The sequence below is a fragment of the Hippocampus comes genome, unplaced genomic scaffold (assembly GCF_001891065.2).
Source record: "Hippocampus comes isolate QL1 unplaced genomic scaffold, H_comes_QL1_v1.1 scaffold41, whole genome shotgun sequence".
Taxonomy (NCBI): Eukaryota; Metazoa; Chordata; class Actinopteri; order Syngnathiformes; family Syngnathidae; genus Hippocampus; species Hippocampus comes.
Genome location: NW_017805153.1, coordinates 1759671 through 1775111, shown reverse-complemented (window position 1 = coordinate 1775111; position 15441 = coordinate 1759671). Strand labels below are relative to the sequence as shown.

At 43.0% G+C, this 15441-nt stretch overlaps 2 protein-coding genes across 6 annotated transcripts in view; one reads left to right on the top strand and one right to left on the bottom strand.

The window, feature by feature from the left end:
* Positions 1-11080, top strand: part of nbeal1 (neurobeachin-like 1) — a 44652-nt gene extending 33572 nt beyond the window's left edge. For all 5 annotated transcript variants that reach the window (XM_019868512.1, XM_019868511.1, XM_019868513.1 and 2 more), the window contains 21 exons: positions 96-222; positions 583-731; positions 1502-1635; positions 1722-1823; positions 1974-2069; positions 2147-2271; positions 3040-3180; positions 3288-3418; positions 3517-3626; positions 3780-3897; positions 4044-4141; positions 4688-4804; positions 4887-4976; positions 5109-5218; positions 5322-5494; positions 5696-5790; positions 5969-6085; positions 6829-6990; positions 7075-7223; positions 9356-9491; positions 10164-11080. In XM_019868512.1, coding sequence (XP_019724071.1) covers positions 96-222; positions 583-731; positions 1502-1635; positions 1722-1823; positions 1974-2069; positions 2147-2271; positions 3040-3180; positions 3288-3418; positions 3517-3626; positions 3780-3897; positions 4044-4141; positions 4688-4804; positions 4887-4976; positions 5109-5218; positions 5322-5494; positions 5696-5790; positions 5969-6085; positions 6829-6990; positions 7075-7223; positions 9356-9491; positions 10164-10253 — 2570 coding nt within the window. In that variant the 3' untranslated portion in view covers positions 10254-11080. The remainder of the gene's footprint in view (positions 1-95; positions 223-582; positions 732-1501; positions 1636-1721; positions 1824-1973; positions 2070-2146; positions 2272-3039; positions 3181-3287; positions 3419-3516; positions 3627-3779; positions 3898-4043; positions 4142-4687; positions 4805-4886; positions 4977-5108; positions 5219-5321; positions 5495-5695; positions 5791-5968; positions 6086-6828; positions 6991-7074; positions 7224-9355; positions 9492-10163) is intronic.
* Positions 11081-11807: 727 nt separating this feature from the next.
* The window catches only part of LOC109515000 (uncharacterized), a 6547-nt gene continuing 2913 nt past the window's right edge, over positions 11808-15441 (bottom strand). Inside the window, exons 3-8 of the mRNA XM_019868515.1 lie at positions 14822-15019; positions 14527-14595; positions 13383-14413; positions 13160-13297; positions 12683-12794; positions 11808-11962 (exon numbers count right to left, since the gene is read on the bottom strand). Coding sequence (XP_019724074.1) covers positions 11889-11962; positions 12683-12794; positions 13160-13297; positions 13383-14413; positions 14527-14595; positions 14822-15019 — 1622 coding nt within the window. The 3' untranslated portion in view covers positions 11808-11888. The remainder of the gene's footprint in view (positions 11963-12682; positions 12795-13159; positions 13298-13382; positions 14414-14526; positions 14596-14821; positions 15020-15441) is intronic.

Here is a 15441-nt window from a genome sequence, read left to right as displayed (position 1 = left end):
GTGTGTGTGTGTGTGTGTGTGTGTGTGTGTGTGTGTGTGTGTGTGTGTGTATATATAATTTTTATTAATATCTTAACTTCCGGGACTTTACTCAGGTGTTCATCAGCAATTTGTCAACCCGGAATCTCTGCTGCTGGAGGCTGTGAAGCAGGTGAAAGTCACCAACCTGGAAGATGACATCTTGGAGCTGCCAGAGGATGACCTGGCAGCAGCAAATATCCAGTAAGGAATTTACCCAAGCAATCACTGATAGTGTAGTGGTACACTCGCCTGACTTGTGTGCGGCCATTGTGGGATCGGTTCCCACTCAGTAACGGTGTGGATGTGGGTGTGAATGGTTGTTCGTCTCTATATGTGCCCTGACTGACAGCCAGATCAGGGTATAGTCTGCCTTTCGCCCGTAGTCAGCTGGGATAGCCTCTATCAACCCCCGCAACACTGTAGAAGATGAGCGGTGTTGAAAATGGATGGAAGGATGGATAATTTATCCAAGCAATTGTCTCACAATTGACATCGCTGAAGAATAGTTGATCGTCATAAGCCTAAAGTTATTTTACTGGTTCCATAATATTTTCCATCTAGGATTGAAGCAGAGGAGGCAGGTCAAAAGGAGAAACTGATTCTGTCAGAAGACTGTCAGTTGGTGACGGTGGTTGATGTGGTACCTGGCCGCCTGGAACTCACTACCCAGCACATCTATTTCTACGACAGCAGCCAAGAGAAAGACGAAGGTACGTCTGTTTGTGTTGTTGTTACAATTTTAGCTAGTAAAACTCTAAATAAACCTCTAAAAAAGGCTGAACAATCCTAATTTGAATCGACACCAAATTGTTCAAATGCCTATAATATTTAATTCATATAAATGCATAATCCATAGAGAGGTTTAGGATCATGAAAAAAATGGAATAAAATTCCCATAAAGTTATTCCAAAAATAAATCCTAGATCCACCCCTATATCCAAAGACACACCAAAAGCTTCTTCTCTCTCAAGTTTCATGTAGAATAGGTTTTTTTGCGTAACTTTGCCAACATGCAAACCACAAATGAGCATTCAGAATATTGCAGAGGTAATCATTTAAAAAAAAAAAAAAAAAATCAAATATTATTTACTTGGATAGTAACTATAGTAGAAACCACAATTCCATTGAAGCTGGGACTAGGGCTGTCAAAAACGTATCTTTTTGGATATCTCCACCCATCCATCCATTTTATGATCCATTTATCCTCACAATGGTCACGGGGCATGATTTTGGAATGAGGGAGGAAACCAGAGGACCAGGCGAAAACCTAAGCAGGCATGGCGAGAACATGCAAACCCCACACAGAAGTCCAAAGCCCGAATTCGAACTGATTGGGGTGGGGGGTGCAACTGTTAGTTTGAACATAAATATTTTAGCAAATCTTTTTGTATTCACATTTTATGTCCCAACTGCTTTGGAGTTAGGGTTTGAACATTATTTAACACCAATCATGATGAATTTGCTTCCATGTTTACTGAAGGTGTGGGCCATGACTTTAAATGGCCCTTGAATCAGATTCGTGAGGTCCATCTCCGGCGATACAACCTGCGACGCTCCGCTCTGGAGATCTTCCTTATTGACCAAACCAACTACTTTCTCAACTTCAAGAAAGAGGTGATCTCTATTCTTCCTTAAACCTATGTGACTTTCACTTTTTGATAAGTAGCAATGCAGTAGCTTCGGTGGTTTCCAATTTACAGGCAAGAAATAAGGTGTATGACCGCATGCTGCTACTGCGATCCCTCAGTCTGTATGGAACACGTTCTCCACAAGAGCTCCTTAAAGCCTCCGGATTAACGCAGGTCAGGAACTTTATTGTACAGAATCAATTTCTCATTCGTGTTAGGATAATAAACATTACACTGTAATTCCAGGTTTAAAACTAGACAACTTCATCAAGCATACTGAAATGCTTAATATTTTATCTGCCTTTTGGGTCAAATTGTCCACAGAAATGGGTCAACCGGGAGATTTCCAACTTTGACTACCTGATGCAACTCAACACAATTGCTGGCAGAACATACAACGACCTGGCGCAGTATCCAGTGGTATGTTCACTGACTGAATATACGACCAGTGAAGGATCTGCCAAATGGTTTTACCACCCTTATACCTTTGTTCATAGTTTCCCTGGGTTCTGGCAGACTACACCTCCAAAGATCTGGACCTTTCAGACCCCATGGTATTCAGGGATTTGTCAAAGCCGGTGGCAGTACAGAACAACGACAATGCTAAAGCTGTTCGAGAAAAGTATGTGTATTAAGTACCGTGTATATTATCTATGGAGAGGGATCTACAGTATATTATGCAGTTGCAAGAAAAAATCTGGAATTACGTAGCTGTCTATGAAGTATGGTTGAGGGGTGGCCATCTTTGTTTGGGGCTGCTTTAATGCCTAAGTGCATGGACGCATTGGTACCATTGACGAGAAAATGAATTCCCTAGATTGTCAACACATTTTGTTGGGGAATTTGAGACTGTCTGCCAATTGAAGCGTAACAGAGTATGGTTGATGCGACCTGAAACCCCAAAGGACAAAATTGATTCAAAAACAGAATACCTTCAAGAAAAGAAAATATGCATTCTTAAAATGGCCTAGCCAGAGTCCTGACCTCAACCAGAATGGCCTCTAGAGACTGATGGACACCATGAATCCCAAGAATATTGCAAAAGTGAAATAATTTTGTGAAGTTTTGCGACCAAAGGAGTCTCGACTGGTTCATAATTAGATCCAAAGGCTCACATATTTTTTTTTTCATGCTGCTTGATGTTCACATATTGTGTTCAGTAAAACAAAAACAAAAAAGTGGAAACATGTAATTGTGTGGTGTTAGATGAAGCAGACTGTGTTTTTCTATTGATGTGAAAATACGATCACATTTTAGGACCAATTTAGACACAAGTATCGATAATTGCAGAGGGTTAACATACAGTAGTTTTTCTTGCAAATGTATATTGAAGCTCACTGAACCAGTAGCGCAATTTGTTTGATTCTGTGCTTTTTTTCATGTCTGTCAGGTATGAAAGTTTTGAGGACCCAACAGGAACTGTTGACAAGTTTCATTATGGGACCCACTATTCGAGTGCAGCTGGCGTGATGCACTATCTGATCAGAGTTGAGCCCTTCACCTCCCTACACATCCAGCTGCAGAGTGGACGGTCAGTAGGTTCTCTCATTCTTCAGCATGGTACTAGGATCATAATATCCACCTTTTGTATGATATGTTGCTTCCAGTGTACATCATCTTGTTTCCAATTGTCTTCAGGTTTGACTGTGCCGACCGCCAGTTCCACTCCATTCCGGCAACCTGGCTGACTCTCATGGACAATCCCAATGACGTCAAGGAGCTCATACCTGAGTTCTTTTACTTCCCAGAGTTTCTTGAGAACCACAATGGTGAGGCTCTCTATGCACTCACTCAAAGTTGTGATGTGCAGGGTTACAGCAAGACAATGTTACTTACAATGTTACCTTTGTGCCCTGCTGTCACCCAGACTTTGACCTTGGTCGCCGGCAGATAACCAAAGAAAAAGTAAATGATGTGATTCTGCCCAAATGGGCCAAGTCCCCTGAGGACTTTATCTATAAACACCGCAAAGCCCTGGTGAGCTTTTGTTCTAGTTCATGTGCCCCTTGACTGTGCTTCATTATGCTGTTGAGTGCATTTTGTCTTACAAAGTACAAGTATGAAAAATGGAACTGAATCCTGTGCTTTTTTTCAAGGCTTTCTGATTGTGTGTCTGTGTCACTGTGACAGGAGTCTGAATATGTGTCCGCACACCTTAATGAGTGGATCGATCTGATCTTCGGTTACAAACAGAGGGGTCCCGCCGCAGTGGAAGCCCTCAATGTTTTCTACTACTGCACATATGAGGGTAAAGCACTCTGAGCGGTCATCACAGTTTCATTCTCTCGAGCACTATCTTTCCCCACACTTTTCTTATTTCTGGTATCATGTAAGTATATCACAATAAAAAATATCGATGCACTCCCAGTATTTTATGCCACCTTGCCTTTATAGGAGCAGTAGACCTTGATGCCATCACTGATGAAAAGGAACGCAAGGCCCTGGAAGGCATGATCAGTAACTTTGGGCAGACACCCTGCCAGCTACTCAAGGTGCAGAAAGACCCTTAATCAGTGATTCCCAACCAGTGAGCTGTGGCAGCTTCCAGTCGTGTGCCGTGAGGTACCATCAGGCGTACCGCAGGAACTTAATCTAATTTCATTCAATTTGTCAGAAAATGCTTACCGGTGCTTATGAATTACAACTGCAGTATATCTTCGTTCATCTCTCTATTCCTGCGACATACAGTGAAAGGCGCAACAGTAAAATTAGATGGCAGATGGCACAATAAATTTGTGTATCCACCTGTTGCTACATATGCAACAGAATAAGTCATGTCCTACCGCTTTGTGTTTAATTATACAAGCCCAGATTTAACACAGAATAAGTCATTTGAGACCAGATCATCGTTATTTCAGTATTTTTGCTTAGAGCTGTGCCGTGACGGTTTCATTATGTAAAAGGGGTGCCTTGGCTCAATAAAGGTTGGGAAACACTGCCAAAGATGCATGATATGTTTTCTGGAATAAAGAGCAAGCGTATGAGTTTCATTTTAACTGCATTTGTTTACGTGTGTTTGTGGACGTGTGGGTGAATAGGAGCCACATCCAATTCGTCTTTCTCAGGAGGAAGTGGAGAAGAGGAAGGCTCTCCTGGACTCATGTCCTCTGATCATGTTTGAACACCTCAGCACCCTTAAGTCCTTCTTTGTGGAGGTTTGACCTTTCTCCCATCTTCTTCACATACTATTGAGCATTACATGCCATATCTCACATTGATATTCTCCCCATGTTGCAGGGCATCAGTGACAACGTTCCACTGATCAAAGCTATTGTTCCAAAGAATCAGTCCCACTCCTTCATCAGTCAAGGGAGTCCAGACACAATGGTTGGTATTCTCTAATGTGCTCCTATGTGCTAACATCGACGAATTATTCTTGTTGACGAAAATATATCAGAATTGTTTTCAATGAATTCACTGCAAACAATGACATTTTTCCTGTGCATGTTTTTTGTCAAGGTGACAGTCAGTCAAAACTGTCTGTTTGGGACGCATGGGTGGCTACCTTACAACAAGAATATCTCCAACTACTTCACCTTCATTAAGGACCCCACTGTGTCCCATACCAAGTGAGAATACTGCACCTGCCACAAACAGGCATACAGCCAGTCTATTTGACGCTGGAGAAAATTACTTCTTTCGCCAAGCATGTGTATAAATCATTGCCCACAGGACCCAGCGTTTTCTGCCGGGACCCTTCGCTCCCGGTGTGGAGGTAACAACGAGGCTGTTTGTGATCTCTCACGATGGAAAGTTGCTCTTTAGTGGAGGCCACTGGGACAACAGCCTCCGAGTCACCTCACTTGTCAAGGGCAAGACTGTCGGGCAGCACATCCGGCACATGGGTACTTTAAATAGTAGAGACGTATGCGATTGAAAAAAAATATGGACCCCAATTTCTAGTTCCGTCTGGAAAGCCTTTCCACAAGATTTTGAATTAATGATTATTGTATTAGCCATTTATCCGCTGGTGTTTTTTTAACAAGTCTTTTATTGGATGATACCAACCTGTGTGCATTTCTCCTGGCATCTTATATCTCCTCCAGATATTGTAACCTGCTTGTCAACAGACCATTGCGGCATCCACCTGATTTCCGGTTCCAGAGACACCACCTGCATGGTGTGGCAGGTTCTACAGCAGGTTCGAGCATCATTGGTCCTACCTTGTCACCGCTTAGAACCAGCTAGTGTAACATATTTCTTGCTGCGGCTTGTTTGACTGTGAAAATGATCATCAGCATATTGAAGGGGATTGATCAAACATAACATGTAGAAAGAGTAACTCCTACAATGGATTTGACTCTTCTCTCTTCCTGTAGGGCGGTGCTCCAGTAGGTCTGCATCCTAAACCTGTTCAGGTGCTATATGGCCACACAGATGAGGTGGTCAGTGTTTGCATCAGCACAGAGCTGGACATGGCTGTGTCTGGAGCACGGGTGAGGGTTACGACACAAGCTGTCAGGTCACAAGTTTCATTGTGGCAAATATCATCTGAGTCATGTTGTGCTTTCGGCAGCACAGTTAAATCAATAGTTTGCATGATGCATAATAAAGTTTGACAACTGAAATGAAACTGGTTCAACAGAACGGCTTAGATTATTTTTGACAGTCACATCACATGTTCGCGCGACCACTTTGCTCGGCGGAAATTGCGGTGCAAAAAAATGTACATGCTAATGATATGCTGGCTGAGCTATTTGAGCGGCTATCTTGAGGCTGATGGTTTGTGCCCGGCCTACCTATCTCCCTTAATCATCTGAGAGAAAGGTGAGACATATTGGAGGGGAAACAGCACCATCTGGTGTTGACCCATTTCCGTACTACTGAGGTTGACTTCGCAAATCAAATCCACATATTGCTGGCGTTGGGTAGAGCCCTCCTATATCCAAATTTCGTCATTTTCATATTTTTTTTCACAAATTGATACAGTTGGTCAAGCTCCACATGGGTTGTTATTTTAACAAGTTGCCGAACAATATAAATTGACAAAGCAATGTTAATGGCTCAACAACCATGTCATTTTCGACATGGCAGGTTTCCACCCGACACCAGCATTACATAGCATGTTGTTCTTGTAGTTTTGCTGCGGATTCCATCACAAAGGACAAATGTTTAATTAAGCCTTGTTGGAGGTCTGTGCTCGTAATGCTCCTGACTCTTTCATCTTTGTGTGCATCAGGATGGGGTAGTGATCATCCATACAGTGCGCAGAGGTCAGTATGTGCGTTGCTTGCGACCGCCATGCGACAGCTCCTTGCCCCTGTCTGTCCTCCATTTGGCTGTGTCCTGGGAGGGTCATCTGCTGGTCCACACCTGCTTGGAGGGCAAAGCAACACTAAAAGTGTGTAACTGTATTTTGGAATTTAGTTTTATCTAATGTTTCAACATCTTCGAAATGGATTGAGGTATTCTTTTCTTGTCACAGGATAAAAACGCCCTCCACCTTTACTCTGTCAATGGGAAGCACCTTTGCAGTGAACCTCTGAAGGATCAGATGACCGACATGTGCGTTTCCAGGGAGTTTGTTGTTACTGGCAGTGAGCAAGGCTACTTGTCCATTCGAGACCTCTACAGGTAAACCCAAGCCTGAAATCGATCACATTACTAGTACATTACTAGTACTGTTTCCCTGTCAATCTATAGCCATCATCATATAGGTTTATGGCAATGTTTTAGTTCCATGATTAAGTGTCATCATCGAGTACATTTAACCAGACAAAATTACTGGCGAAAATGAAGATTTAATGCAACGGTAGCTTGCAGAAGAGAAAAACATCATGCATCCCATTTTTAACATTTATACATTCCACAAGTGTGAAAAGAGGTTTATCTCTGTAAAACCTTCAAACCATTCAACACTCTCTCTTGGCTTTGATATCTAGTAACAGAATGGATGGTATCATTGGACACAATTTTGAGAAACTGCTATATTTGTACTGCTATTTGCCTTTGCTTACTTTACGTAAATTTGGTTGCTGAAGCGCTGCTACCGACATGCAGAAGTTCACATCCATAACCATTTGTCTGAATTTCCATAGTTTATGCATTTTGTCAAGAGCATTGCTGCTGTACAGTTTTTGCGAATAAGATCAAAAGAATTCTGAATATTGTTCATATGCACAACATAATCATCTATAATCAGAATCTGAATCATTGGCACCGCCCTACCCACTCTTGAGGACTTGCACACTGCAAGAACCAAGACAAGGGCACGGAAAATCCTACTGGACCCCCCACACCCTGCCCACCACCTTTTCCAGCTACTCCCCTCAGGCAGGCGTTACCGATCCATGCGCACCAAATCCAGCAGACACTTAAACAGCTTCTTCCCTCTAGCCATTAACTCCCGAAACAGTAACCCAAATCTACCTGTATCGTGGCTCTTTGCGTTTTTGCACACCCCTGTGGAACAGCATCCCGTTATAGTTATTGTAGCTTCAGCTCTGTACTCACTTGAACCACTGTCACTGATCTCTCTTTCACAGCACCAGACACTTTAACGCGCTCAAGGACATCTGCATAATTGCACACTTGTTGTACTACAAATACTGCTACTGGTCACTTTAAAATGGTTCAATGATTTTCTACACCAACTGTACAACTGTTAGAGTATTTTATTCTGCCACTGATCACTTTAACTCTGCTTGGTACTTTGTGCATTGTCTCACAGTTGTCACTGGGTGGTACCACCGCACAACAGTTCACTTTCATTACGGAATGTACTTCCATACTTATTTGTCATGTCCTTGTTTATGATGATACTAGTGCAGCGTGTTCTCCCGGAGACAAATTCCTTGCGTGTTCTACATACTTGGCCTATAAAGATGATTCTGATTCTGATCAATGTTAGATGTAGTTCCCATATTTTCCGCACTAAAAGGCGCACCTAAAAGCCTTCCATTTTCTTAAAAGCTCACACCACACCTTAAAATCCAATGCACCTTATGTATGGTTATTACGGTAATATGTCGACCCCAAAATGGCTCCTTGCTAGAGACATGCTTACATGCTTACAATGCAGAGTTCAAACTTAAGGCGATCAGGTTACGCAGTTGAACACGGAAATAGAGCAGCGGCAACAGAGTTCAATGTTAACGAGTCAATGTTATAACTTGCTGTTAGTTAAGTGAACTGTGTCGCTCCTTTATTAAATAATAAATCTGATCGTTCTGGAGCAACGACACTCAACAACTAAGCTATCTTAGCTGTTTTGGTTTGTTCAAAGCTTCTTTGATCTGTGACAGGGGTTGCGTCAGCGCTGATTGGTTGAACCACATGTGTATGTGCCACGCACAGCAGAGAGCAGCGGACTTTGGACTGCTGAGGCTCGCTTCACTCGAGTGGCGTTGCTACAGTTCTGTTGGCATTTCCTTGAGCGTAGCTCCATCTAGTGGATGCATTGTAGATTGCGTCTTACAGTGCTGTGCGTCCAATATATGAAAACAAGTACAAAAATAGGCCATCCTTTGAAGGTGCGCCTCATAATCCAGTGCGCCTTTTAGTGTGGAAAATACGGAAATGTAGCTTCAAATTTTTTGTATTGGAATGAATATATTCACTGCATCAACCTCGCATTTGCAGCCTGATTCAATCAGAGTATTTTATGAGATTTCACCGTGCCATCGTCAAAAATATCTCATTCTATTTCGACTGCAATGAATTGCTCTCATTGTGCGATCAATAAACAGTCTTGTGGTTGTCTGCAGTCTGTCGCTATGTGCGGAGCCCATGGCCATGCGTGTGCCTGTGCGCTGTGTATCCGTCACCAAGGAGCAGAGTCACATCCTGGTGGGCCTCCACGATGGCAAGCTGATCATCGTGGGCGTGGGCAAGCCAGCCGAGGTAAAGAACTCGCTGAGGAACTACATCGCTCAGAGCCTGGAGGGATCGCCGCTCATGGCCTCCCCCTTGCTGGCCTCGCTTCGAGCTCGCTCGCCCACTCGCCTACTGCACCAGCGAGACCAGCTCGTGTTCAGCCCCGCCTCTGTCACCGACAGACCATAGCAGCCCTAGTCCAGTTCCCAACTGGCCCTATTTCAAGTGTTGATTGGATGTTGATTACCAGAAGTGTCATTTCTTTATAATGCCGAAAACCAATCTTGCGCAACACTAATCGCTACTTCTACTAGCCGTATTCCTGCATAATGTAAGCTGATAATCTTGCACTGATCTTGAGTTTTATTTTGTTGTTAAAGTCAAATTTATATGTTGCCAGACAGTAAATGACAAAATATCCTCACTGAATGTTTTATTGTACATAGCAAAATAGCAGAAATTGGTCTAGACAGGAAATCATTACACACCTTTCCCTTTTTTCCTTTTCACAACAAAAGGAATCAACATTTGATGTTTATTTATTGCTTGACTAACAATCAAATGTGAATAACTAATCACACATAAATCATATCCCCTTCTCTCTTGTTTCTTTTGGCTTTATACTTATTCTCTCCCTCCTCCTCCATCCTAATTACTCCCCCCTCCCTACTCCACTTCCTCTACCTCGGTCCCTCGCAGCTGCGTTCAGGCCACATCACGCGGAAGCTGTGGGGCTCCACCAAGAGGCTGACCAGGATCTCCTCAGGGGAATCGGACGTCATCATCTAGCATGAGCACCATCCCTGCCCTTCCTTTGCTCAATCCCTAAACGAACCCCCGCTGCTGCCCCCCGCCTCCTATGGTCACCCTCCATTCGTGTCACACGCCGCACCTCCATTCATGTCAACTTGCCTCATTCTGTCACATCCAAGTGAAATGTGCTCCAATTTTCTTTCCTGTGGTTTGACCAAATGGCGCTGGCGCCGCGGTTCAGATCCAGAGGCAGCTTAAGCTTTCAGTATCAGCCCACCACCTCTTCATATTGTTTTTGTTTGTGTCTTTATATTTTCAAGTGACCTTCCTTTAGTTTGCCTTTGGTGCAGAGAGGCCGGATGTTTCCTCAAAGCTGCCACTCAGCAGTCCTATGTTGCGAGACAGCTCACATAGAAGATCAAAATTCTCTGCCATTCGATTTGTCGTATCGTCTTTTTCGTTGAGCTTCTTGTTTTCCAGCAAATGCACGTATGCACCCTGTAGCCGGTATTAGCTCATGTGAAATGGCGTTTTAGATTGTGAATTGTCACATAGCCATTGAATCATTGCGTGGCGCTGTCATGGCAGGAGATGAGACTTGTAGAGATAACACAAGCAGTCTGTTTGGTGAATGTTTTTGAGTTACTAAGATACGTTTTACTTATAGGAAAAGTAGCATTTTGTAAGCTCTCTTTGTTGTTTCTGACACAGTTTAGGAATTCTCCAAGGGCTCCGCCAGATGGTAATAGCAATACTGTGTTGGGTGCTTTTGTCGCCATGCATCATTTCAACTGCATACTCCTTTTGTCTTCCTGCAGCCACTCTCTTACCCCGACTGTTAGCCGTCATTGTTGCTTCCAAAACAAATCAAATGTTTGTTTTCATGACACTACACATTCGTCCTGTTAACAGGTTACATTTTACACCAAGTGTTTTTGTCGATTTGAACACTAAAAGCCACAGTGTGAAGATCCTACGGGGACTGTGATCTGAAATGTGTGCGAGTTAAGAAGTGGGTGTAAGGGCATGTCAGGGGTGACAGCTGTTAGTGTTACTAAGCCAAAGTGTCCCTCCGGCACGTTGACACAGTCTTTTGATTCTCTGATTTGTTTCGTTTTCTTTTTTTGTTGTTGTTGTTCATTTGCATCTGACGTTAAGTTGTAAGACTTCCAAAAAACGGAGTGCCTTTATCAGAAGGGGGTTCTCATGGATTTGGTATTCCTGAGAGGAAGTGACTTAAGACGAATGACAGCCTGTGTTGTATCTGCATCATTCTCCATGACTGTCACCAAATTGATATGTGTATATCTGTGATTATTTATGAATACAATATAAATACGTAATGTACAGCATGATTTTTATTTTTTCTATGTTTATCAAATGTACTTTTGCACTTTCCAGGTACTCCTATTGTAAGACATTGTTTTAAATTGGCTCCCTAATCTGTACATTCAGAACTTGCTTTGCCAACACACAAACTGAACGTGATCATTAAAGTGTTGTCTTGATTTAGACATCAAGTGTACGTAACGTGTAGTGTTTTCTGTCTGAAGCCGTATTAAGAAGAGTGAAGACAGGGACCCAGGTTTAGGATGCGTTTATGGTTTTAATGAGCATTTGAATCTGCTGGTGTTATGGAGAAATGTCAGAGCAAGATGTCAGCTTGTATTTTTATGCAGCTATTTGGTATGAGCAGATGGATGCTCTCTTCAGATCGCAGTCAGCGGCTGTCCACCAGCTTTCATCTGAAAGACAGTGTTGGGACACATGGGCCAAATTGTTTCGTCACCATGAAGTTGTTCTTAGCACCACAGTGTAAAGACTGACTTTGCACTGTATCAATAGATAGCAAACATTTTCTGTTATCTGAGTCTGTCCAATTAACCCCTGATTAATAGTGCAGATGAAAGTGTGAGGTCATCAAAACTGCCTCAAAGACTTATGCAATAAGAGCAATTCATTTTTAGTATTGAGGAGGAGGGGTTGCTGTGCACTGTAGTTACATTTTCAATAATGTACTTTGTTTTTATCATTGAATTGAATACAACTTTATTGTCAAATGATGAAATTTCTTCCCTCTCAACATAAAACGAGAGGAGCCGCTGCGGGTGTGCTCTCTCTGCTTAACTGGTATGGTTAAAATTCTCCAATTTTTAACTTCAGTGTCTTTAGGTGCTTAAAAATGTACATTTCACAAACATTTCACGATTGCATGCCAGTTTGCTTGTTTGACGAACAAATAAAATGTAGGGTCATGAATCTGAACACAAAACTGCTCTTAACACTATTGTAAGCTGTTATTACAGAAATTTTCAGTACGGTTATTGCATAACAGCTCTTAGAATGTAATCACTAAAAATATTCGCATGTTTATATTTGTCATACAGCAGCGGGACATGAACTCGAATTTGGCCTTGGTAAAGAAAGATGTATGATGCCTGTGTAGAGTATTTGTAGTGTCTCACCTATCTTGAACATCTCCACGCAGACAGGCTTGTCCGTGTGAATGTTGGGATGACCCGGCATCCAGTCACTGTAATTCATCTCTGAGCCATCGAGCCAGGAGGCCTGCTGGTTCTGCAGCATTTGAAATATTTGTACATTGTGTGACAATTCAGTCTGCAACCGATATTTTGTAAAATATTTAAAGGCAGTATTAGTTGTGGTATGGTTTTCATTGATAATGACCTCAACTGTCTGACATCAACGCAGCAAGAAACATTTACCTAGAGGTCCAATGGTCAATGTTTGAACCAAGGTAAGAATAACACTGTTCTGAAGATAACATATCTGACGAGACGATCCTTGCCCTTCATTCATGGTCACAGTGCCCCATTAATAAAAACTGACAGGAGACACTTTATATCCCATGAGTTGAGGCCCATTTGCTTAGTTCAGTGTATCAGTATGTTTTCAGTGTTGGGTGGATGAAAGGGACTTGCCTTAACCGTGGCCCCCAGCCACGTCAACTGTGGGCTGCGTTCACCGCCATTGGTAACCAAGGAAACTAGGCGCGAATGAAGGTCGCCACTTGTTACAGATGCCAGCTCAGCGTGTGGGTTATGAGCTTTACATAAATCCTGCAGACACACCGTGCATCATCATATCATTTGCACACAATAAACCACATCACCGAAGAAGGGTTGATGTAAAAAATGGAATCACCTGTGCTTCTGTAAAGCCCAAAGGTGTTGGGTTGAACTCATAGCACTTTCCATTAATGACTTCCCCTTGACATGTCTGTGTTGGGAGCCAGGAGGTGGAACGGTCCTGTCCCTTTGGGGTTTGAACTATCGGTCCTGTTCCCTGTCTGAAGTCCTCTGGCATGTGAAGAGATGGTTGTGTTCCCTGTCTAAACCCACTGGGGATATAGTTAGTCGGCTCAGTTCCCTGCCTGAAAGTACCAGGGTTGGAAGCTATGGGCTCAGCCTCCCATCCTGAGCCACTAATGATAGAGTCTGAAGGTTCAGTTCCCTGTCTGAAACCATCTGGAATACGCATGGAAGGTTCCGTTCCCTGTCTGAAACCGTCTGGAATTGTCAAGAACGGTTCGCTCCCTTGTCTGAAACCATCTGGTATAATCATTGAAGGTTCCGTTTCCTGTCTGAAACCATCTGGAATGGTCAAGAAGGGTTCGGTTCCCTGTCTGAAACCATCTGGGATAATCATGGAACGTTCCGTTCCCTGTCTGAAACCATCTGGAATGGTCAAGAAGGGTTCGGTTCCCTGTCTGAAACCATCTGGGATAATCATGGAACGTTCTGTTCCCTGTCTGAAACCATCTGGAATGGTCAAGAAGGGTTCGGTTCCCTGTCTGAAACCATCTGGGATAATCATGGAACGTTCTGTTCCCTGTCTGAAACCATCTGGAATCGTCAAGAAGGGTTCGGTTCCCTGCCTGAAACCATCGGGGATAAAAGCTGAGGGCTTAGCTTCGAGTTTCAAGTCACCGCTGATAGGTATTGTAGGTTCTGTTCCCTGTCGGAAACCTTTTGGGAGAGAAACTACTGGTTCACTTCCCTGTCTGAAACCATCGGGGATCGACATGAAAGGTTCGGTTCCCTGTCTGAAACCGTCTGGGATCGACATGAAGGGTTCCGTTCCCTGTCTGAAACCTTCTGGAAGGTGAGACGAAGAGGGTTCCTCAACTCGAACCCAACCACCTCCGTTCCTCTGAGCAGGCACATCAATAGGGACTGAAAGACATTTTGGAGACTCCAATATGTCAATATAGTTGGATACTTGAGATGTTTGTGAATAAATATGTTTTACTTCACTTTTTGTTAATAGTCACTGATTTGCAAATTACCTTCATCCGCCAGCCAGTGTTTTCTCTCCACCGGTCCTGATTTCTCTTCAATGAGGTTGTGGGCGAGAGCTATACATGATCATTGAGTAAAAGCCCATGTTATTTAAGTTGTACAATATGTAAACCAAACTATTGAGACAGACCTCTGAATTTTGTTAACAAATCAACCTGGGGTGGGTTTTAAACCACTTAATTAGTCATCATTCCAACCATGACATTTATGCTTCCAATTTTGTGGGAACAGTTTGGTGAAGGCCCAAATACGTTTGTCCTTTTGGTTTTTGCTGCTATGTACCTGTCCTTCTGGTAATCTCGTTGATGTGGTCCTGCACCAGGCCGTTGTCAACAAATCCCTTGGATGGCTCAGTGCCTTGGTGAAAGCCATCAGGAATATGTCCAAGGATGTCATTCTGCTGAGAGTCATCAGAGAGCCCGAAGGGAGATGACGGCTTGGGCAATCCTCTCAGAGGTGCGATGGGAGCAGCTCGCAGTCCTGTGGAGGAATTTAGTCATGGGCGTCATTAGGCCTATTTTAGGGAGGCTTCAGCCTCCCTAAAAATGTCTTTAGCCCCCCTAAATAATTTCATTGCATTATTTAAAAAAAAGTATTATTTATTTTTCCTGTACTTTTGCTAATATATTGCATCAAATTCAATGTAATGTGGCCATTTTAAATTATATTTCGATAACCTGCCATTATTGTAATATTAATCTCCCAGGATTCCTGAACGCAACAGGTGTTGCGTTAGCATTTGACGTGTCTGTCACCATCACCACATCAAATGCTAACGCAACAACTGACAGTTCATTGCCGAAAGTCAGGTTGAGTCGACAGCATGGATATTCGACAGTTTTTTAGAAAGGTAAATTAAGTATTCAATGCATCCATGCTGGTAAAACTAGTGACTATAGTCC